Source organism: Nerophis ophidion, linkage group LG24, assembly GCF_033978795.1.
Source record: "Nerophis ophidion isolate RoL-2023_Sa linkage group LG24, RoL_Noph_v1.0, whole genome shotgun sequence".
Classification (NCBI taxonomy): domain Eukaryota; kingdom Metazoa; phylum Chordata; class Actinopteri; order Syngnathiformes; family Syngnathidae; genus Nerophis; species Nerophis ophidion.
This window is the reverse complement of record NC_084634.1, coordinates 41,605,654-41,629,814: the sequence shown is the minus strand read 5'-3', so window position 1 is coordinate 41,629,814 and position 24,161 is coordinate 41,605,654. Positions and strand designations below refer to the sequence as shown.

Genomic DNA, 24,161 nt, shown 5'->3' with positions numbered 1-24,161 from the left:
TGGGTGACTGCCATCATATTGCAGTCTACACGTATGTCTTATGTGTGACTGGCATCATATTGCAGTCTACACGTATCTCTTATGTATGACTGCCATCATATTGCAGTCTACACTATCTCTTATGTATGACTGCCATTATATTGCAATCTACACTATCTCTTATGTGTGACAGCCATCATATTGCAGCGCACACTTATCTCTTATGTGTGACTGCCATTATATGACAGTCTACACCTATCTCTTATGTGTGACTGCCATCATTTTACAGTCTACACATATCTCCTATGTGTAACTGCCCTCCACTGGTCACACTTATCATTACACCATGTACAAAATAAAATTGTTTCGTGGTCGGTAAGCACAACCAGAACTATGCCGTAAATTGGGCACAGCGGGTTATAAGGTGCACTGTTGATATTTGACATAATGAAAGGATTTTAAGTGTGCCTTATAGTCCGAAAAATATGGTAATAATACCAACAGAAACTTGTAAACGAGTAGAAACGCTATGAACGGCTAGAAATCTGAATCGCACTCGGTTGAAAGCAGTAAATGGAAGGACACTGCAGCCCTTGCAGTGAGCAAAATTGTCCAAAAGATGGCGCCATAGCATAAACAGTAAAACACCTTCTCAGTGTATTTGCTTGTTTTTCATTTATTTATTTATTTATTTGAAACTATTTGCATGATGGCCTTCAGCGGTAACAATCCATAAATTAGCCACTGTGTTTTATAAGCCCAATGCATCATATTTAGATGTACTGTACTATGCAAGTAATGTACATAGTATAATGGGAATTGCACGTTGTTCATGTACAATCTCTGTTAGACAAGAACACTCATGTTTTCCTTCTTTTATGCATTGTGATTTGTAATATAACCAAAACAATTCTGACTTACTAAACCCTCTCCATGTGTCACAGGGGTGTTTTTAGGCATATTGGCACATGCTATTGTAATCTTTAGCATGAGCTAAATGTTGTTCATTTTCACTCACAATCACATTGTTCTTGTATTGTTTCACTTTCACAAAGTTCAAAGTACATTCAGCAAAACATCATTGTGGAGTTATTGAGTCTGTTTGGCGGATTGGAGAGCTAGCTTGCGCAGCTTGTGGGTCCATCACCATGACTTCTGTTTTGTTTGTTTAGCCGTTTTACTGCCTTTACAAACCCCGTTTTTTGGTAAAAAAAAAAAAAAAAAAGTTATGTAAATAAACACCTACAAAATATTTCTGTGTAAATAACACATTTATCAATTTATAGTCCAGTGTGGCTAATGGGGAAACAATTCTTCTAAAATGTACTAGGTGTGGTTTATATAGTGGTCCTCTCTCTCTGTATATGTTTATTGTTATTTTACATGCAGTTAGCTTTCGGCCCGCGGCCTATTTCGAAGTCAATACGGCCCCCAAGTGTAATATTTGGACCCCTGCTGTGCATGAAGGAAAAGAAATGATGTTCCTTCAGGGTGTGAGCAGGGTTGAGGTCCATGGGCAGAGAGCGGCCCGAGGAGGGGAGAAGAGTCCGCCTAAGAGGCTTGAGTTCTGTCACTGGCCCTGCAAGTGTGGCCCACGCCCGCAGTGTCAGCCCGGGGTGAGTCTGCTACCTCTATTCTAGCAACATTATTTCTATTCATCTCTATTTCAATCTGTGCCTGTGTGATACCATCTGTGTGTGTGTTTTATGTCACGTGTACGTGTTTTGCCTCGTCTGTGTGTGAAAAAAAATCTGTCTGCACTTTGATCGGTGTGTGTGTGTGCGTATTTAGATGTGTGTGTGTGTGTGTGTGCATATTTAGATGTGTGTGTGTGTGCATATTTAGATGTGTGCGTGTGTATTTAGATGTCTGTGTGTCTGTGTTGTTAGATGTGTGTGTGTGCAGATTTAGATGTGTGTGTATATAGATGTGTGTGTATGCATATTTAGATGTGTGTGTGTCTGTGTATTTAGATGTTTGTTTGTATTTAGATGTGTGTGTATGCATATTTAGATGTGTGTGTCTGTATTTAAATGTGTGTGTGTGTCTGTGTATTTAGATGTGTGTGTATTTAGATATGTGTGTGTGTGTTTAGATGTGTGTCTGTGTATTTAGATGTGTGTGTGTCTGTGTATTTAGATGTGTGTGTATGCATATTTAGATGTGTGTGTGTGTGTTTAGATGTGTGTGTGTGTGTCTGTGTATTTAGATGTGTGTGTATTTAGATATGTGTGTGTGTGTCTGTGTATTTAGATGTGTGTGTATTTAGATGTGTGTGTGTTTAGATGTGTGTGTCTGTGTATTTAGATGTGTGTGTCTGTGTATTTAGATATGTGTGTTTAGATGTGAGTGTCTGTGTATTTAGATGTGTGTGTGTGTGCATATTTAGATGTGTGTGTGTCTGTGTATTTAGATGTGTGTGTGTGTTTAGATGTGTGTGTCTGTGTATTTAGATGTGTGTGTATTTAGATATGTGTGTGTGTTTGGATGTGTGTGTCTGTGTATTTAGATGTGTGTGTGTGTTTAGATGTTTGTGTGCATATTAAGAAGTGTGTGTGTATACCGGTGTGTGTGTAGCAGTAACCCTCTTCTAGCGTGTACGACTTGTGTGCGCTCAAAAGGCTGTACAGACAAGTCCTACACGTGTAAAAAGACAGCATTAGAGGATTCCTTCTCCACACACATCTAAATACGCACACACACTTTGATTTTTATTTATATTTTACACACGAACCGAGCAAAATACAGACTTTTTTTTACACACACTGACGAATCATAATACAGACAGAGAAATATATTTTTTTTACCCACAAACAAGACTCCCCCCCTTTTCCCCCGCCACCTTGAAAGGGACAAGTGGTAGAAATGGATGGATGGATGGATGAAGTCATAATACAGACAGATATTTTTTTTACACACAAAAATCATAATATGGACATACGGACATTTTTTTTTAACACACACGCCAAGTAAGATACAGACCAATATATTTTTACACACAGACAAATCATAATACAGACAGACAAATATATTTTTTCACACACAGACAAGTCATTATACAGACAGATCATTTTTTTTACACTCATACAGTAAATCCTAATATGGACAATTAGACATTTTTTTTACATACATAAATCATAATACGGACAACAATAAAAAAATGTATACACATAAATCATAATACAGACAAACATTTTTTTTTACAGATATAAATCATAATACGGACAGACGGATATTTTTTTTACACACACGCAAAGCAAAGATGGGTAGGTTGTGAGTTCAAACCCCGAGTCATACCAAAGACTATAAAAATGGGAGACAATACCTCCCTGCTTTACACTCAGCATCATGGCTTGGAATTGGGGGTTACATCACCACAAATGATTCACCACTGCTGCTCACTGCTCCCCTCACCTCCCAGGGGGGATCAAGGGTGATGGTCAAATGCAGAGGGTCATTTCACCTCACCTAGTGTGTACTTTAACCTTTTTTAAAAATATGGACAGACAAATATATTTTTTTACACACACACACACACACACTGAGACATGTTGAGATCCATGTTTAGTGCACTCGTGTTTCATGTTCCCCCAGGTGAGTTAAGATCCATGTTTAGTGCACTCATGTTTCATGTTCCCCCAGGTGAGTTAAGATCCATGTTTAGTGCACTCATGTTTCATGTTCCCCCAGGTGAGTTAAGATCCATGTTTAGTGCACTCATGTTTCATGTTCCCCCAGGTGAGTTAAGATCCATGTTTAGTGCACTCATGTTTCATGTTCCCCCAGGTGAGTTAAGATCCATGTTTAGTGCACTCATGTTTCATGTTCCCCCAGGTGGGTTAAGATCCATGTTTAGTGCACTCATGTTTCATGTTCCCCCAGGTGAGTTAAGATCCATGTTTAGTGCACTCATGTTTCATGTTCCCCCAGGTGAGTTAAGATCCATGTTTAGTGCACTCATGTTTCATGTTCCCCCAGGTGAGTTTGGTGCTGGACGGCTGTGGCTGCTGCAAGAGATGTGCCAGACAAATAGGAGATGTGTGCAATGAGCGGGATGTGTGTGACCCTCACAAGAACATGTACTGTGACTTCTCTGCTGACTCACCCACCTTCCAACTGGGAGTCTGTGCCTGTGAGTACACCACACACACTCTTCTACTACACTCCCCTTCTTCCACTACACTCCCCTTCTTCTACTACACTCCCCTTCTTCTACTACACTCCCCTTCTTCCACTACACTCCCCTTCTTCTACTACACTCCCCTTCTTCTACTACACTCCCCTTCTTCTACTACACTCCCCTTCTTCTACTACACTCCCCTTCTACTACACTCCCCTTCTTCTACTACACTCCCCTTCTTCTAGTACACTCCCCTTCTTCTACTACACTCCCCTTCTTCTACTACACTCCCCTTCTTCTACTACACCCCCCTTCTTCTACTACACTCCCCTTCTTCTACTACACTCCCCTTCTCCTACTACACTCCCCTTCTTCTACTACACTCCCCTTCTTCTACTACACTCCTCTTCTTCTACTACACTCCCCTTCTTCTACTACACCCCCCTTCTTCTACTACACTCCCCTTCTTCTAGTACACTCCCCTTCTTCTACTACACTCCCCTTCTTCTACTACACTCCCCTTCTTCTACAACACTCCCCTTCTACTACACTCCCCTTCTTCTACTACACTCCCCTTCTTCCACTACACTCCCCTTCTTCTACTACACTCCCCTTCTTCCACTACACTCCCCTTCTTCTACTACACTCCCCTTCTTCTATTACACTCCCCTTCTTCTACTACACCCCCCTTCTTCTACTACACTAACCTTCTTCTACTACACTCCCCTTCTTCTACTACACTCGCCTTCTTCTATTACACTCCCCTTCTTCTACTACACTCGCCTTCTTTTACTACACTCCCCTTCTTTTACTACACTCCCCTTCTTCCACTACACTCCCCTTCTTCCACTACACTCCCCTTCTTCTACTACACTCCCCTTCTTCTATTACACTCCCCTTCTTCCACTACACTCCCCTTCTTCCACTACACTCCCCTTCTTCTATTACACTCCCCTTCTTCTACTACACTCCCCTTCTTCCACTACACTCCCCTTCTTCTACTACACTCCCCTTCTTCTACTACACTCCCCTTCTTCTAGTGCACTCCCCTTCTTCTACTACACCCCCCTTCTTCTACTACACTCCCCTTCTACTACACTCCCCTTCTTCTACTACACTCCCCTTCTTCTACTACACTCCCCTTCTTATACTACACTCCCCTTCTTCCACTACACTCCCCTTCTTCCACTACACTCCCCTTCTTCTACTACACTCCCCTTCTTCTACTACACTCCCCTTCTTCTACTACACTCCCCTTCTTCTACAACACTCCCCTTCTACTACACTCCCCTTCTTCTACTACACTCCCCTTCTTCCACTACACTCCCCTTCTTCTACTACACTCCCCTTCTTCGGCTACACTCCCCTTCTCCTACTACACTCCCCTTCTCCTATTACACTCCCCTTTTTCTACTACACCCCCCTTCTTCTACTACACTCCCCTTCTTCTACTACACTCCCCTTCTTCTACTACACTCCCCTTCTACTACGCTCCCCTTCTTCTACTACACTCCCCTTCTTCTAGTACACTCCCCTTCTTCTACTACACTCCCCTTCTTCTACTACACTCCCCTTCTTCTACAACACTCCCCTTCTACTACACTCCCCTTCTTCTACTACACTCCCCTTCTTCCACTACACTCCCCTTCTTCTACTACACTCCCCTTCTTCCACTACACTCCCCTTCTTCTACTACACACCCCTTCTTCTATTACACTCCCCTTCTTCTACTACACCCCCCTTCTTCTACTACACTAACCTTCTTCTACTGCACTCCCCTTCTTCTACTACACTCCCCTTCTTCTACTACACTCCCCTTCTTCTACTACACTCCCCTTCTTCTACTACACTCCCCTTCTTCTACTACACTCCCCTTCTTCCACTACACTCCCCTTCTTCCACTACACTCCCCTTCTTCTCCTACACTCCCCTTCTTCTATTACACTCCCCTTCTTCCACTACACTCCCCTTCTTCCACTACACTCCCCTTCTTCTATTACACTCCCCTTCTTCCACCACTCCCCTTCTTCCACTACACTCCCCTTCTTCTACTACACTCCCCTTCTTCTACTACACTCCCCTTCTTCTATTATACTCCCCTTCTTCTACAACACTCCCCTTCTTCTACAACACTCCCCTTCTTCTACTACACTCCCCTTCTTCTACTACACTCCCCTTCTACTACAATCCCCTTCTTCTACTACACTCCCCTTCTTCCACTACACTCCCCTTCTTCTACTACACCCCCCTTCTTCTAGTACACTCCCCTTCTTCTAGTACAATCCCCTTCTTCTAGTACACTCCCCTTCTACTACACTCCCCTTCTTCCACTACACTCCCCTTCTTCTACTACACTCCCCTTCTTCTAAGACACTCCCCTTCTTCTACAACACTCCCCTTCTTCTACTACACTCCCATTCTTCTACAACACTCCCCTTCTTCTACTACACTCCCCTTCTTCCACTACACTCCCCTTCTTCTACAACACTCCCCTTCTACTACACTCCCCTTCTTCCACTACACTCCCCTTCTTCTACTACACTCCCCTTCTTCCACTACACTCCCCTTCTTCCACTACACTCCCCTTCTTCTATTACACTCCCCTTCTTCTACTACACTCCCCTTCTTCTATTACACTCCCCTTCTTCCACTACACTCCCCTTCTTCCACTACACTCCCCTTCTTCTACTACACTCCCCTTCTTCCACTACACTCCCCTTCTCCTACTACACTCCCCTTCTCCTATTACACTCCCCTTTTTCTACTACACCCCCCTTCTTCTACTACACTCCCCTTCTTCTACTACACTCCCCTTCTTCTACTACACTCCCCTTCTACTACGCTCCCCTTCTTCTACTACACTCCCCTTCTTCTAGTACACTCCCCTTCTTCTACTACACTCCCCTTCTTCTACTACACTCCCCTTCTTCTACAACACTCCCCTTCTACTACACTCCCCTTCTTCTACTACACTCCCCTTCTTCCACTACACTCCCCTTCTTCTACTACACTCCCCTTCTGCCACTACACTCCCCTTCTTCTACTACACTCCCCTTCTTCTATTACACTCCCCTTCTTCTACTACACCCCCCTTCTTCTACTACACTAACCTTCTTCTACTACACTCCCCTTCTTCTACTACACTCCCCTTCTTCTATTACACTCCCCTTCTTCTACTACACTCCCCTTCTTCTACTACACTCCCCTTCTTCTACTACACTCCCCTTCTTCTACTACACTCCCCTTCTTCCACTACACTCCCCTTCTCCCACTACACTCCCCTTCTTCTACTACACTCCCCTTCTTCTATTACACTCCCCTTCTTCCACTACACTCCCCTTCTTCCACTACACTCCCCTTCTTCTATTACACTCCCCTTCTTTTACTACACTCCCCTTCTTCCACTACACTCCCCTTCTTCTACTACACTCCCCTTCTTCTACCACACTCCCCTTCTTCTAGTGCACTCCCCTTCTTCTACTACACTCCCCTTCTACTACACTCCCCTTCTTCTACTACACTCCCCTTCTTCTACTACACTCCCTTTCTCCTATTACACTCCTCTTCTTCTACTACACCCCCCTTCTTCTACTCCCCTTCTTCTAGTACACTCCCCTTCTTCTACTACACTCCCCTTCTTCTAGTACACTCCCCTTCTACTACTACACTCCCCTTTTTCTACTACACTCCCCTTCTTCTACAACACTCCCCTTCTTCTAGTACACTCCCCTTCTCCTACTACACTCCCCTTCTTCTACAACACTCCCCTTCTTCTAGTACACTCCCCTTCTTCTACTACACTCCCCTTCTTCTAGTACACTCCCCTTCTTCTACTACACTCCCCTTCTACTACACTCCCCTTCTTCTAGTACACTCCCATTCTTCTACTACACTAACCCTTCTTCCACTACACTCCCCTTCTTCTACTACACTCCCCTTCTTCTACAACACTCCCCTTCTTCTAGTACACTCCCCTACTTCTACTACACTCCCCTTCTTCCACCACTCCCCTTCTTCCACTACACTCCCCTTCTTCTACTACACTCCCCTTCTTCTACTACACTCCCCTTCTTCTATTATACTCCCCTTCTTCTACAACACTCCCCTTCTTCTACAACACTCCCCTTCTTCTACTACACTCTCCTTCTTCTACTACACTCCCCTTCTACTACACTCCCCTTCTTCTACTACACTCCCCTTCTTCCACTACACTCCCCTTCTTCTACTACACCCCCCTTCTTCTAGTACACTCCCCTTCTTCTAGTACACTCCCCTTCTTCTAGTACACTCCCCTTCTACTACACTCCCCTTCTTCTACTACACTCCCCTTCTTCTATTACACTCCCCTTCTTCTACTACACTCCCCTTCTTCTACAACACTCCCCTTCTTCTACTACACTCCCATTCTTCTACAACACTCCCCTTCTTCTACTACACTCCCCTTCTTCTAGTACACTCCCCTTCTCCTACTACACTCCCCTTCTTCTAGTACACTCCCCTTCTTCTACTACACTCCCCTTCTTCTAGTACACTCCCCTTCTTCTACTACACTCCCCTTCTTCTACAACACTCCCCTTCTCTACTACACTCCCCTTCTTCTACTACACTCCCCTTCCTCTATAACACTCCCCTTCTTCTATTGCACTCCCCTTCTTCTACTACACTCCCCTTCTTCTACTACACTCCCCATCTTCTACTACACTCCCCTTCCTCTATTACACTCCCCTTCTTCTACTACACTCCCCTTCTTCTACTACACTCCCCTTCCTCTATTACACTCCCCTTCTTCTACTACACTCCCCTTCTCCTACTACACTCCCCTTCCTCTATTACACTCCCCCTTCTACTACACTCCCCTTCCTCTATTACACTCCCCTTCTTCCACTACACTCCCCTTCTTCTATTACACTCCCCTTCTTCTACTACACTCCCCTTCTTCTACTACACTCCCCTTCTTCTACTACACTCCCCTTCTTCTAGTACACTCCCCTTCTTCTACTACACTCCCCTTCTTCTATTACACTCCCCTTCCTCTATTAAACTCCCCTTCTTCTACAACACTCCCCTTCTTCTACTACACTCCCCTTCCTCTATTACACTCCCCTTCTTCTACTACACTCCCCTTCTTCTAGTACACTTTCACCCCTACCTCTCCTTATTCTAGTCCACTTTCACCCCTCTCCTTATTCTAGTCCACTTTCACCCCTACATCTCCTTCTTCTAGTCCACTTTCACCCCTACATCACCTTCTTCTAGTCCATTTTCACCCCTACATCACCTTCTTCTAGTCCACTTTCACCCCTGCATCAACCTTCTTCTAGTACACTTTCACCCCTACATCACCTTCTTCTAGTCCACTTTCACCCCTACATCACCTTCTTCTAGTCCACTTTCACCCCTACATCACCTTCTTCTAGTCCACTTTCACCCCTACATCACCTTCTTCTAGTCCATTTTCACCCCTACATCACCTTCTTCTAGTCCACTTTCACCCCTACCTCTCCTTCTTCTAGTCCACTTTCACCCCTACCTCTCCTTCTTCTAGTCCACTTTCACCCCTACCTCTCCTTATTCTAGTCCACTTTCACCCCTACATCACCTTCTTCTAGTCCACTTTCACCCCTACCTCTCCTTCTTCTAGTCCACTTTCACCCCTACCTCTCCTTCTTCTAGTCCACTTTCACCCCTACCTCTCCTTCTTCTAGTCCACTTTCACCCCTACCTCTCCTTATTCTAGTCCACTTTCACCCCTACATCACCTTCTTCTAGTCCACTTTCACCCCTACATCACCTTTTTCTAGTCCACTTTCACCCCTACATCACCTTATTCTAGTCCACTTTCACCCCTACATCACCTTATTCTAGTCCACTTTCACCCCTACATCACCTTCTTCTAGTCCACTTTCACCCCTACATCACCTTATTCTAGTCCACTTTCACCCCTACCTCTCCTTCTTCTAGTCCACTTTCACCCCTACATCACCTTCTTCTAGTCCACTTTCACCCCTACATCACCTTCTTCTAGTCCACTTTCACCCCTACATCACCTTCTTCTAGTCCACTTTCACCCCTACATCACCTTCTTCTAGTCCACTTTCACCCCTACATCACCTTCTTCTAGTCCACTTTCACCCCTACATCACCTTATTCTAGTCCACTTTCACCCCTACATCACCTTCTTCTAGTCCACTTTCACCCCTACATCACCTTCTTCTAGTCCACTTTCACCCCTACATCACCTTCTTCTAGTCCACTTTCACCCCTACCTCTCCTTATTCTAGTCCACTTTCACCCCTACATCACCTTCTTCTAGTCCACTTTCACCCCCACATCACCTTCTTCTAGTCCACTTTCACCCCTACATCACCTTCTTCTAGTCCACTTTCACCCCTACATCACCTTCTTCTAGTCCACTTTCACCCCTACATCACCTTCTTCTAGTCCACTTTCACCCCTACATCACCTTCTTCTAGTCCACTTTCACCCCTACATCACCTTCTTCTAGTCCACTTTCACCCCTACATCACCTTCTTCTAGTCCACTTTCACCCCCACATCACCTTCTTCTAGTCCACTTTCACCCCTACATCACCTTCTTCTAGTCCACTTTCACCCCTACATCACCTTCTTCTAGTCCACTTTCACCCCTACATCACCTTCTTCTAGTCCACTTTCACCCCCACATCACCTTCTTCTAGTCCACTTTCACCCCTACATCACCTTCTTCTAGTCCACTTTCACCCCTACATCACCTTCTTCTAGTCCACTTTCACCCCTACATCACCTTCTTCTAGTCCACTTTCACCCCTACATCACCTTCTTCTAGTCCACTTTCACCCCTACCTCTCCTTCTTCTAGTCCACTTTCACCCCTACCTCTCCTTCTTTTAGTCCAGTTTTAGTCCTACATGTCCGTGTTCTAGGCCACACACTTGACAAGAATGGATAAAAAGAGTGCTGCACATCCACAGCAACAAACAAACAAAAGTTTGAAACATGACAGTAATAATTATGTCCAGCAGGGTTGTAGACTATACTACTAGTATAGTACTGTGATACTAATGAGTAATATTTGGTACTATACCACACACACATACATATATATATATATATACATCCATCCATCCATCCATCCATTTCCTACCGCTTATTCCCTTTTGGGGTCACTGGCGCCTATCTCGGCTACAATCGGGCGGAAGGCGAGGTACACCCTGGACAAGGCACCATCTCATCACAGGGCCAACACAAATAGACAGACAACATTCACACATTAGCATTTAGTGTTGCCAATCAACCTATCCCCAGGTGCATGTCTTTGGAGGTGGGAGGGGCCTATCCCCAGGTGCATGTCTTTGGAGGTGGGATGGGCCTATCCCCAGGTGCATGTCTTTGGAGGTGGGAGGGGCCTATCCCCAGGTGCATGTCTTTGGAGGTGGGAGGGGCCTATCCCCAGGTGCATGTCTTTGGAGGTGGGAGGGGCCTATCCCCAGGTGCATGTCTTTGGAGGTGGGAGGGGCCTATCCCCAGGTGCATGTCTTTGGAGGTGGGAGGGGCCTATCCCCAGGTGCATGTCTTTGGAGGTGGGAGGAAGCCGGAGTACCCGGAGGAAACCCACGCATTCACGGGGAGAACATGCAAACTCCACACAGAAAGATCCCGAGCCTGGATTTGAACCCAGGACTGCAGGACCTTCCTATTGTGAATATATATATATATACATACACACACAGTATATATATATATATATATGTATGTATGTGTGTGTGTGTATGTGTGTTCAGGCAGTGATTGAGGGCAAATGGAGGGGTCTGCTGTGTTGTAGACCTGATGGCGGTTGGATGTGACCTGTGTTGTAGACCTGATGGCGGTTGGATGTGACCTGTGTTGTAGACCTGATGGTGGTTGGATGTGACCTGTGTTGTAGACCTGATGGCGGTTGGATGTGACCTGTGTTGTAGACCTGATGGCGGTTGGATGTGACCTGTGTTGTAGACCTGATGGCGGTTGGATGTGACCTGTGTTGTAGACCTGATGGCGGTTGGATGTGACCTGTGTTGTAGACCTGATGGCGGTTGGATGTGACCTGTGTTGTAGACCTGATGGCGGTTGGATGTGACCTGTGTTGTAGACCTGATGGCGGTTGGATGTGACCTGTGTTGTAGACCTGATGGTGGTTGGATGTGACCTGTGTTGTAGACCTGATGGCGGTTGGATGTGACCTGTGTTGTAGACCTGATGGCGGTTGGATGTGACCTGTGTTGTAGACCTGATGGCGGTTGGATGTGACCTGTGTTGTAGACCTGATGGCGGTTGGATGTGACCTGTGTTGTAGACCTGATGGCGGTTGGATGTGACCTGTGTTGTAGACCTGATGGCGGTTGGATGTGACCTGTGTTGTAGACCTGATGGCGGTTGGATGTGACCTGTGTTGTAGACCTGATGGCGGTTGGATGTGACCTGTGTTGTAGACCTGATGGTGGTTGGATGTGACCTGTGTTGTAGACCTGATGGCGGTTGGATGTGACCTGTGTTGTAGACCTGATGGCGGTTGGATGTGACCTGTGTTGTAGACCTGATGGCGGTTGGATGTGACCTGTGTTGTAGACCTGATGGCGGTTGGATGTGACCTGTGTTGTAGACCTGATGGCGGTTGGATGTGACCTGTGTTGTAGACCTGATGGCGGTTGGATGTGACCTGTGTTGTAGACCTGATGGCGGTTGGATGTGACCTGTGTTGTAGACCTGATGGCGGTTGGATGTGACCTGTGTTGTAGACCTGATGGCGGTTGGATGTGACCTGTGTTGTAGACCTGATGGCGGTTGGATGTGACCTGTGTTGTAGACCTGATGGCGGTTGGATGTGACCTGTGTTGTAGACCTGATGGCGGTTGGATGTGACCTGTGTTGTAGACCTGATGGCGGTTGGATGTGACCTGTGTTGTAGACCTGATGGCGGTTGGATGTGACCTGTGTTGTAGACCTGATGGCGGTTGGATGTGACCTGTGTTGTAGACCTGATGGCGGTTGGATGTGACCTGTGTTGTAGACCTGATGGCGGTTGGATGTGACCTGTGTTGTAGACCTGATGGCGGTTGGATGTGACCTGTGTTGTAGACCTGATGGCGGTTGGATGTGACCTGTGTTGTAGACCTGATGGCGGTTGGATGTGACCTGTGTTGTAGACCTGATGGCGGTTGGATGTGACCTGTGTTGTAGACCTGATGGCGGTTGGATGTGACCTGTGTTGTAGACCTGATGGCGGTTGGATGTGACCTGTGTTGTAGACCTGATGGCGGTTGGATGTGACCTGTGTTGTAGACCTGATGGCGGTTGGATGTGACCTGTGTTGTAGACCTGATGGCGGTTGGATGTGACCTGTGTTGTAGACCTGATGGCGGTTGGATGTGACCTGTGTTGTAGACCTGATGGCGGTTGGATGTGACCTGTGTTGTAGACCTGATGGCGGTTGGATGTGACCTGTGTTGTAGACCTGATGGCGGTTGGATGTGACCTGTGTTGTAGACCTGATGGCGGTTGGATGTGACCTGTGTTGTAGACCTGATGGCGGTTGGATGTGACCTGTGTTGTAGACCTGATGGCGGTTGGATGTGACCTGTGTTGTAGACCTGATGGCGGTTGGATGTGACCTGTGTTGTAGACCTGATGGCGGTTGGATGTGACCTGTGTTGTAGACCTGATGGCGGTTGGATGTGACCTGTGTTGTAGACCTGATGGCGGTTGGATGTGACCTGTGTTGTAGACCTGATGGCGGTTGGATGTGACCTGTGTTGTAGACCTGATGGCGGTTGGATGTGACCTGTGTTGTAGACCTGATGGCGGTTGGATGTGACCTGTGTTGTAGACCTGATGGCGGTTGGATGTGACCTGTGTTGTAGACCTGATGGCGGTTGGATGTGACCTGTGTTGTAGACCTGATGGCGGTTGGATGTGACCTGTGTTGTAGACCTGATGGCGGTTGGATGTGACCTGTGTTGTAGACCTGATGGCGGTTGGATGTGACCTGTGTTGTAGACCTGATGGCGGTTGGATGTGACCTGTGTTGTAGACCTGATGGCGGTTGGATGTGACCTGTGTTGTAGACCTGATGGCGGTTGGATGTGACCTGTGTTGTAGACCTGATGGCGGTTGGATGTGACCTGTGTTGTAGACCTGATGGCGGTTGGATGTGACCTGTGTTGTAGACCTGATGGCGGTTGGATGTGACCTGTGTTGTAGACCTGATGGCGGTTGGATGTGACCTGTGTTGTAGACCTGATGGCGGTTGGATGTGACCTGTGTTGTAGACCTGATGGCGGTTGGATGTGACCTGTGTTGTAGACCTGATGGCGGTTGGATGTGACCTGTGTTGTAGACCTGATGGCGGTTGGATGTGACCTGTGTTGTAGACCTGATGGCGGTTGGATGTGACCTGTGTTGTAGACCTGATGGCGGTTGGATGTGACCTGTGTTGTAGACCTGATGGCGGTTGGATGTGACCTGTGTTGTAGACCTGATGGCGGTTGGATGTGACCTGTGTTGTAGACCTGATGGCGGTTGGATGTGACCTGTGTTGTAGACCTGATGGCGGTTGGATGTGACCTGTGTTGTAGACCTGATGGCGGTTGGATGTGACCTGTGTTGTAGACCTGATGGCGGTTGGATGTGACCTGTGTTGTAGACCTGATGGCGGTTGGATGTGACCTGTGTTGTAGACCTGATGGCGGTTGGATGTGACCTGTGTTGTAGACCTGATGGCAGGTTGGATGTGACCTGTGTTGTAGACCTGATGGCGGTTGGATGTGACCTGTGTTGTAGACCTGATGGCGGTTGGATGTGACCTGTGTTGTAGACCTGATGGCGGTTGGATGTGACCTGTGTTGTAGACCTGATGGCGGTTGGATGTGACCTGTGTTGTAGACCTGATGGCAAGTTGGATGTGACCTGTGTTGTAGACCTGATGGCGGTTGGATGTGACCTGTGTTGTAGACCTGATGGCGGTTGGATGTGACCTGTGTTGTAGACCTGATGGCGGTTGGATGTGACCTGTGTTGTAGACCTGATGGCGGTTGGATGTGACCTGTGTTGTAGACCTGATGGCGGTTGGATGTGACCTGTGTTGTAGACCTGATGGCGGTTGGATGTGACCTGTGTTGTAGACCTGATGGCGGTTGGATGTGACCTGTGTTGTAGACCTGATGGCGGTTGGATGTGACCTGTGTTGTAGACCTGATGGCGGTTGGATGTGACCTGTGTTGTAGACCTGATGGCGGTTGGATGTGACCTGTGTTGTAGACCTGATGGCAGTTGGATGTGACCTGTGTTGTAGACCTGATGGCGGTTGGATGTGACCTGTGTTGTAGACCTGATGGCGGTTGGATGTGACCTGTGTTGTAGACCTGATGGCGAATTGGATGTGACCTGTGTTGTAGACCTGATGGCGGTTGGATGTGACCTGTGTTGTAGACCTGATGGCGGTTGATGTGACCTGTGTTGTAGACCTGATGGCGGTTGGATGTGACCTGTGTTGTAGACCTGATGGCGGTTGGATGTGACCTGTGTTGTAGACCTGATGGCGGTTGGATGTGACCTGTGTTGTAGACCTGATGGCGGTTGGATGTGACCTGTGTTGTAGACCTGATGGCGGTTGGATGTGACCTGTGTTGTAGACCTGATGGCGGTTGGATGTGACCTGTGTTGTAGACATGATGGCAATTGGATGTGACCTGTGTTGTAGACCTGATGGGCGGTTGGATGTGACCTGTGTTGTAGACCTGATGGCGGTTGGATGTGACCTGTGTTGTAGACCTGATGGCGGTTGGATGTGACCTGTGTTGTAGACCTGATGGCGGTTGGATGTGACCTGTGTTGTAGACCTGATGGCGGTTGGATGTGACCTGTGTTGTAGACCTGATGGCGGTTGGATGTGACCTGTGTTGTAGACATGATGGCAATTGGATGTGACCTGTGTTGTAGACCTGATGGCGGTTGGATGTGACCTGTGTTGTAGACCTGATGGCGGTTGGATGTGACCTGTGTTGTAGACCTGATGGCGGTTGGATGTGACCTGTGTTGTAGACCTGATGGCGGTTGGATGTGACCTGTGTTGTAGACATGATGGCAATTGGATGTGACCTGTGTTGTAGACCTGATGGCGGTTGGATGTGACCTGTGTTGTAGACCTGATGGCGGTTGGATGTGACCTCTGTTGTAGACCTGATGGCGGTTGGATGTGACCTGTGTTGTAGACATGATGGCAATTGGATGTGACCTGTGTTGTAGACCTGATGGCGGTTGGATGTGACCTGTGTTGTAGACCTGATGGCGGTTGGATGTGACCTGTGTTGTAGACATGATGGCAATTGGATGTGACCTGTGTTGTAGACCTGATGGCGGTTGGATGTGACCTGTGTTGTAGACCTGATGGCGGTTGGATGTGACCTGTGTTGTAGACCTGATGGCGGTTGGATGTGACCTGTGTTGTAGACCTGATGGCGGTTGGATGTGACCTGTGTTGTAGACCTGATGGCGGTTGGATGTGACCTGTGTTGTAGACCTGATGGCGGTTGGATGTGACCTGTGTTGTAGACATGATGGCAATTGGATGTTACCTGTGTTGTAGACCTGATGGCGGTTGGATGTGACCTGTGTTGTAGACCTGATGGCGGTTGGATGTGACCTGTGTTGTAGACCTGATGGCGGTTGGATGTGACCTGTGTTGTAGACCTGATGGCGGTTGGATGTGACCTGTGTTGTAGACCTGATGGCGGTTGGATGTGACCTGTGTTGTAGATCTGATGGTGGTTGGATGTGACCTGTGTTGTAGACATGATGGCGGTTGGATGTGACCTGTGTTGTAGACCTGATGGCGGTTGGATGTGACCTGTGTTGTAGACCTGATGGCGGTTGGATGTGACCTGTGTTGTAGACCTGATGGCGGTTGGATGTGACCTGTGTTGTAGACCTGATGGCGGTTGATGTGACCTGTGTTGTAGACCTGATGGCGGTTGGATGTGACCTGTGTTGTAGACCTGATGGCGTTGGATGTGACCTGTGTTGTAGACCTGATGGCGGTTGGATGTGACCTGTGTTGTAGACCTGATGGCGGTTGGATGTGACCTGTGTTGTAGACCTGATGGCGGTTGGATGTGACCTGTGTTGTAGACCTGATGGCGGTTGGATGTGACCTGTGTTGTAGATCTGATGGCGGTTGGATGTGACCTGTGTTGTAGACCTGATGGCGGTTGGATGTGACCTGTGTTGTAGACCTGATGGCGGTTGGATGTGACCTGTGTTGTAGACCTGATGGCGGTTGGATGTGACCTGTGTTGTAGACCTGATGGCGGTTGGATGTGACCTCTGTTGTAGACCTGATGGCGGTTGGATGTGACCTGTGTTGTAGACCTGATGGCGGTTGGATGTGACCTCTGTTGTAGACCTGATGGCGGTTGGATGTGACCTGTGTTGTAGATCTGATGGTGGTTGGATGTGACCTGTGTTGTAGAGCTGATGGCGGTTGGATGTGACCTGTGTTGTAGACCTGATGGCGGTTGGATGTGACCTGTGTTGTAGACCTGATGGCGGTTGGATGTGACCTGTGTTGTAGACATGATGGCAATTGGATGTGACCTGTGTTGTAGACCTGATGGCGGTTGGATGTGACCTGTGTTGTAGACCTGATGGCGGTTGGATGTGACCTGTGTTGTAGACCTGATGGCGGTTGGATGTGACCTATGTTGTAGACCTGATGGCGGTTGGATGTGACCTGTGTTGTAGACCTGATGGCGGTTGGATGTGACCTGTGTTGTAGACCTGATGGCGGTTGGATATGACCTGTGTTGTAGACCTGATGGCGGTTGGATGTGACCTGTGTTGTAGACATGATGGCAATTGGATGTGACCTGTGTTGTAGACCTGATGGCGGTTGGATGTGACCTGTGTTGTAGACCTGATGGCGGTTGGATGTGACCTGTGTTGTAGACCTGATGGCGGTTGGATGTGACCTGTGTTGTAGACCTGATGGCGGTTGGATGTGACCTGTGTTGTAGACCTGATGGCGGTTGGATGTGACCTGTGTTGTAGACCTGATGGCGGTTGGATGTGACCTGTGTTGTAGACCAGATGGCGGTTGGATGTGACCTGTGTTGTAGAGCTGACGGCAATTGGATGTGACCTGTGTTGTAGACCTGATGGCGGTTGGATGTGACCTGTGTTGTAGACCTGATGGCGGTTGGATGTGACCTGTGTTGTAGACCTGATGGCGGTTGGATGTGACCTGTGTTGTAGACCTGATGGCGGTTGGATGTGACCTGTGTTGTAGACCTGATGGCGGTTGGATGTGACCTGTGTTGTAGACATGATGGCAATTGGATGTGACCTGTGTTGTAGACCTGATGGCGGTTGGATGTGACCTGTGTTGTAGACCTGATGGCGGTTGGATGTGACCTGTGTTGTAGACCTGATGGCGGTTGGATGTGACCTGTGTTGTAGACCTGATGGCGGTTGGATGTGACCTGTGTTGTAGACATGATGGCAATTGGATGTGACCTGTGTTGTAGACCTGATGGCGGTTGGATGTGACCTGTGTTGTAGACCTGATGGCGGTTGGATGTGACCTCTGTTGTAGACCTGATGGCGGTTGGATGTGACCTGTGTTGTAGACCTGATGGCGGTTGGATGTGACCTGTGTTGTAGACCTGATGGCGGTTGGATGTGACCTGTGTTGTAGACATGATGGCAATTGGATGTGACCTGTGTTGTAGACCTGATGGCGGTTGGATGTGACCTGTGTTGTAGACCTGATGGCGGTTGGATGTGACCTCTGTTGTAGACCTGATGGCGGTTGGATGTGACCTGTGTTGTAGACATGATGGCAATTGGATGTGACCTGTGTTGTAGACCTGATGGCGGTTGGATGTGACCTGTGATGTAGACATGATGGCAATTGGATGTGACCTGTGTTGTAGACCCTGATGGCGGTTGGATGTGACCTGTGTTGTAGACCTGATGGCGGTTGGATGTGACCTGTGTTGTAGACATGATGGCAATTGGATGTGACCCTGTGTTGTAGACCTGATGGCGGTTGGATGTGACCTGTGTTGTAGACCTGATGGCGGTTGGATGTGACCTGTGTTGTAGACCTGATGGCGGTTGGATGTGACCTGTGTTGTAGACCTGATGGCGGTTGGATGTGACCTGTGTTGTAGACCTGATGGCGGTTGGATGTGACCTGTGTTGTAGACCTGATGGCGGTTGGATGTGACCTGTGTTGTAGACCTGATGGCGGTTGGATGTGACCTGTGTTGTAGACCTGATGGCGGTTGGATGTGACCTGTGTTGTAGACCTGATGGCGGTTGGATGTGACCTGTGTTGTAGACCTGATGGCGGTTGGATGTGACCTGTGTTGTAGACCTGATGGCGGTTGGATGTGACCTGTGTTGTAGACCTGATGGCGGTTGGATGTGACCTGTGTTGTAGACCTGATGGCGGTTGGATGTGACCTGTGTTGTAGACCTGACGGCGGTTGGATGTGACCTGTGTTGTAGACCTGACGGCGGTTGGATGTGACCTGTGTTGTAGACCTGACGGCGGTTGGATGTGACCTGTGTTGTAGACCTGACGGCGGTTGGATGTGACCTGTGTTGTAGATCTGATGGCGGTTGGATGTGACCTGTGTTGTAGACCTGATGGCGGTTGGATGTGACCTGTGTTGTAGACCTGATGGCGGTTGGATGTGACCTGTGTTGTAGACCTGATGGCGGTTGGATGTGACCTGTGTTGTAGACCTGATGGCGGTTGGATGTGACCTGTGTTGTAGACCTGATGGCGGTTGGATGTGACCTGTGTTGTAGACCTGATGGCGGTTGGATGTGACCTGTGTTGTAGACCTGATGGCGGTTGGATGTGACCTGTGTTGTAGACCTGATGGCGGTTGGATGTGACCTGTGTTGTAGATCTGATGGCGGTTGGATGTGACCTGTGTGTAGATAGACCTGATGGCGGTTGGATGTGACCTGTGTTGTAGACCTGATGGCGGTTGGATGTGACCTGTGTTGTAGACCTGATGGCGGTTGGATGTGACCTGTGTTGTAGACCTGATGGCGGTTGGATGTGACCTGTGTTGTAGACCTGATGGCGGTTGGATGTGACCTGTGTTGTAGACCTGATGGCGGTTGGATGTGACCTGTGTTGTAGAGCTGACGGCAATTGGATGTGAACTGTGTTGTAGACCTGATGGCGGTTGGATGTGACCTGTGTTGTAGACCTGATGGCGGTTGGATGTGACCTGTGTTGTAGACCTGATGGCGGTTGGATGTGACCTGTGTTGTAGACCTGATGGCGGTTGGATGTGACCTGTGTTGTAGACCTGATGGCGGTTGGATGTGACCTGTGTTGTAGACCTGATGGCGGTTGGATGTGACCTGTGTTGTAGACCTGATGGCGGTTGGATGTGACCTGTGTTGTAGACCTGATGGCAATTGGATGTGACCTGTGTTGTAGACCTGATGGCGGTTGGATGTGACCTGTGTTGTAGACCTGATGGCGGTTGGATGTGACCTGTGTTGTAGACCTGATGGCGGTTGGATGTGACCTGTGTTGTAGACCTGATGGCGGTTGGATGTGACCTGTGTTGTAGACCTGATGGCGGTTGGATGTGACCTGTGTTGTAGACCTGATGGCGGTTGGATGTGACCTGTGTTGTAGACATGATGGCAATTGGATGTGACCTGTGGTTGTAGACCTGATGGCGGTTGGATGTGACCTGTGTTGTAGACCTGATGGCGGTTGGATGTGACCTGTGTTGTAGACCTGATGGCGGTTGGATGTGACCTGTGTTGTAGACCTGATGGCGGTTGGATGTGACCTGTGTTGTAGACATGATGGCAATTGGATGTGACCTGTGTTGTAGACCTGATGGCGGTTGGATGTGACCTGTGTTGTAGACCTGATGGCGGTTGGATGTGACCTCTGTTGTAGACCTGATGGCGGTTGGATGTGACCTGTGTTGTAGACATGATGGCAATTGGATGTGACCTGTGTTGTAGACCTGATGGCGGTTGGATGTGACCTGTGTTGTAGACCTGATGGCGGTTGGATGTGACCTGTGTTGTAGACATGATGGCAATTGGATGTGACCTGTGTTGTAGACCTGATGGCGGTTGGATGTGACCTGTGTTGTAGACCTGATGGCGGTTGGATGTGACCTGTGTTGTAGACCTGATGGCGGTTGGATGTGACCTGTGTTGTAGACCTGATGGCGGTTGGATGTGACCTGTGTTGTAGACCTGATGGCGGTTGGATGTGACCTGTGTTGTAGACCTGATGGCGGTTGGATGTGACCTGTGTTGTAGACATGATGGCAATTGGATGTGACCTGTGTTGTAGACCTGATGGCGGTTGGATGTGACCTGTGTTGTAGACCTGATGGCGGTTGGATGTGACCTGTGTTGTAGACCTGATGGCGGTTGGATGTGACCTGTGTTGTAGACCTGATGGCGGTTGGATGTGACCTGTGTTGTAGACCTGATGGCGGTTGGATGTGACCTGTGTTGTAGATCTGATGGTGGTTGGATGTGACCTGTGTTGTAGACATGATGGCGGTTGGATGTGACCTGTGTTGTAGACCTGATGGCGGTTGGATGTGACCTGTGTTGTAGACCTGATGGCGGTTGGATGTGACCTGTGTTGTAGACCTGATGGCGGTTGGATGTGACCTGTGTTGTAGACCTGATGGCGGTTGGATGTGACCTGTGTTGTAGACCTGATGGCGGTTGGATGTGACCTGTGTTGTAGACCTGATGGCGGTTGGATGTGACCTGTGTTGTAGACCTGATGGCGGTTGGATGTGACCTGTGTTGTAGACCTGATGGCGGTTGGATGTGACCTGTGTTGTAGACCTGATGGCGGTTGGATGTGACCTGTGTTGTAGACCTGATGGCGGTTGGATGTGACCTGTGTTGTAGATCTGATGGTGGTTGGATGTGACCTGTGTTGTAGACCTGATGGCGGTTGGATGTGACCTGTGTTGTAGACCTGATGGCGGTTGGATGTGACCTGTGTTGTAGACCTGATGGCGGTTGGATGTGACCTGTGTTGTAGACCTGATGGCGGTTGGATGTGACCTCTGTTGTAGACCTGATGGCGGTTGGATGTGACCTGTGTTGTAGACCTGATGGCGGTTGGATGTGACCTCTGTTGTAGACCTGATGGCGGTTGGATGTGACCTGTGTTGTAGATCTGATGGTGGTTGGATGTGACCTGTGTTGTAGACCTGATGGCGGTTGGATGTGACCTGTGTTGTAGACCTGATGGCGGTTGGATGTGACCTGTGTTGTAGACCTGATGGCGGTTGGATGTGACCTGTGTTGTAGACATGATGGCAATTGGATGTGACCTGTGTTGTAGACCTGATGGCGGTTGGATGTGACCTGTGTTGTAGACCTGATGGCGGTTGGATGTGACCTGTGTTGTAGACCTGATGGCGGTTGGATGTGACCTATGTTGTAGACCTGATGGCGGTTGGATGTGACCTGTGTTGTAGACCTGATGGCGGTTGGATGTGACCTGTGTTGTAGACCTGATGGCGGTTGGATATGACCTGTGTTGTAGACCTGATGGCGGTTGGATGTGACCTGTGTTGTAGACATGATGGCAATTGGATGTGACCTGTGTTGTAGACCTGATGGCGGTTGGATGTGACCTGTGTTGTAGACCTGATGGCGGTTGGATGTGACCTGTGTTGTAGACCTGATGGCGGTTGGATGTGACCTGTGTTGTAGACCTGATGGCGGTTGGATGTGACCTGTGTTGTAGACCTGATGGCGGTTGGATGTGACCTGTGTTGTAGACCTGATGGCGGTTGGATGTGACCTGTGTTGTAGACCAGATGGCGGTTGGATGTGACCTGTGTTGTAGAGCTGACGGCAATTGGATGTGACCTGTGTTGTAGACCTGATGGCGGTTGGATGTGACCTGTGTTGTAGACCTGATGGCGGTTGGATGTGACCTGTGTTGTAGACCTGATGGCGGTTGGATGTGACCTGTGTTGTAGACCTGATGGCGGTTGGATGTGACCTGTGTTGTAGACCTGATGGCGGTTGGATGTGACCTGTGTTGTAGACATGATGGCAATTGGATGTGACCTGTGTTGTAGACCTGATGGCGGTTGGATGTGACCTATGTTGTAGACCTGATGGCGGTTGGATGTGACCTGTGTTGTAGACCTGATGGCGGTTGGATGTGACCTGTGTTGTAGACCTGATGGCGGTTGGATGTGACCTGTGTTGTAGACATGATGGCAATTGGATGTGACCTGTGTTGTAGACCTGATGGCGGTTGGATGTGACCTGTGTTGTAGACCTGATGGCGGTTGGATGTGACCTCTGTTGTAGACCTGATGGCGGTTGGATGTGACCTGTGTTGTAGACCTGATGGCGGTTGGATGTGACCTGTGTTGTAGACCTGATGGCGGTTGGATGTGACCTGTGTTGTAGACCTGATGGCGGTTGGATGTGACCTGTGTTGTAGACCTGATGGCGGTTGGATGTGACCTGTGTTGTAGACCTGATGGCGGTTGGATGTGACCTGTGTTGTAGACCTGATGGCGGTTGGATGTGACCTGTGTTGTAGACCTGATGGCGGTTGGATGTGACCTGTGTTGTAGACCTGATGGCGGTTGGATGTGACCTGTGTTGTAGATCTGATGGTGGTTGGATGTGACCTGTGTTGTAGACCTGATGGCGGTTGGATGTGACCTGTGTTGTAGACCTGATGGCGGTTGGATGTGACCTGTGTTGTAGACCTGATGGCGGTTGGATGTGACCTGTGTTGTAGACCTGATGGCGGTTGGATGTGACCTGTGTTGTAGACCTGATGGCGGTTGGATGTGACCTGTGTTGTAGACCTGACGGCGGTTGGATGTGACCTGTGTTGTAGACCTGACGGCGGTTGGATGTGACCTGTGTTGTAGACCTGACGGCGGTTGGATGTGACCTGTGTTGTAGACCTGATGGCGGTTGGATGTGACCTGTGTTGTAGATCTGATGGCGGTTGGATGTGACCTGTGT

General features: G+C 48.6%; 2 protein-coding genes across 9 annotated transcripts in view; both read left to right on the top strand.

Annotated features, from left to right (window-relative positions):
* Positions 1 to 24,161, top strand: part of LOC133542339 (ovarian cancer G-protein coupled receptor 1-like) — a 621,591-nt gene that overhangs the window by 408,455 nt on the left and 188,975 nt on the right. The window lies entirely within an intron of this gene.
* ccn6 (cellular communication network factor 6) overlaps positions 1 to 24,161 on the top strand; it is a 42,633-nt gene that overhangs the window by 8,011 nt on the left and 10,461 nt on the right. The window contains exons 2-3 of the mRNA XM_061885836.1: positions 1,470 to 1,595; positions 3,958 to 4,111. Coding sequence (XP_061741820.1) covers positions 1,470 to 1,595; positions 3,958 to 4,111 — 280 coding nt within the window. The remainder of the gene's footprint in view (positions 1 to 1,469; positions 1,596 to 3,957; positions 4,112 to 24,161) is intronic.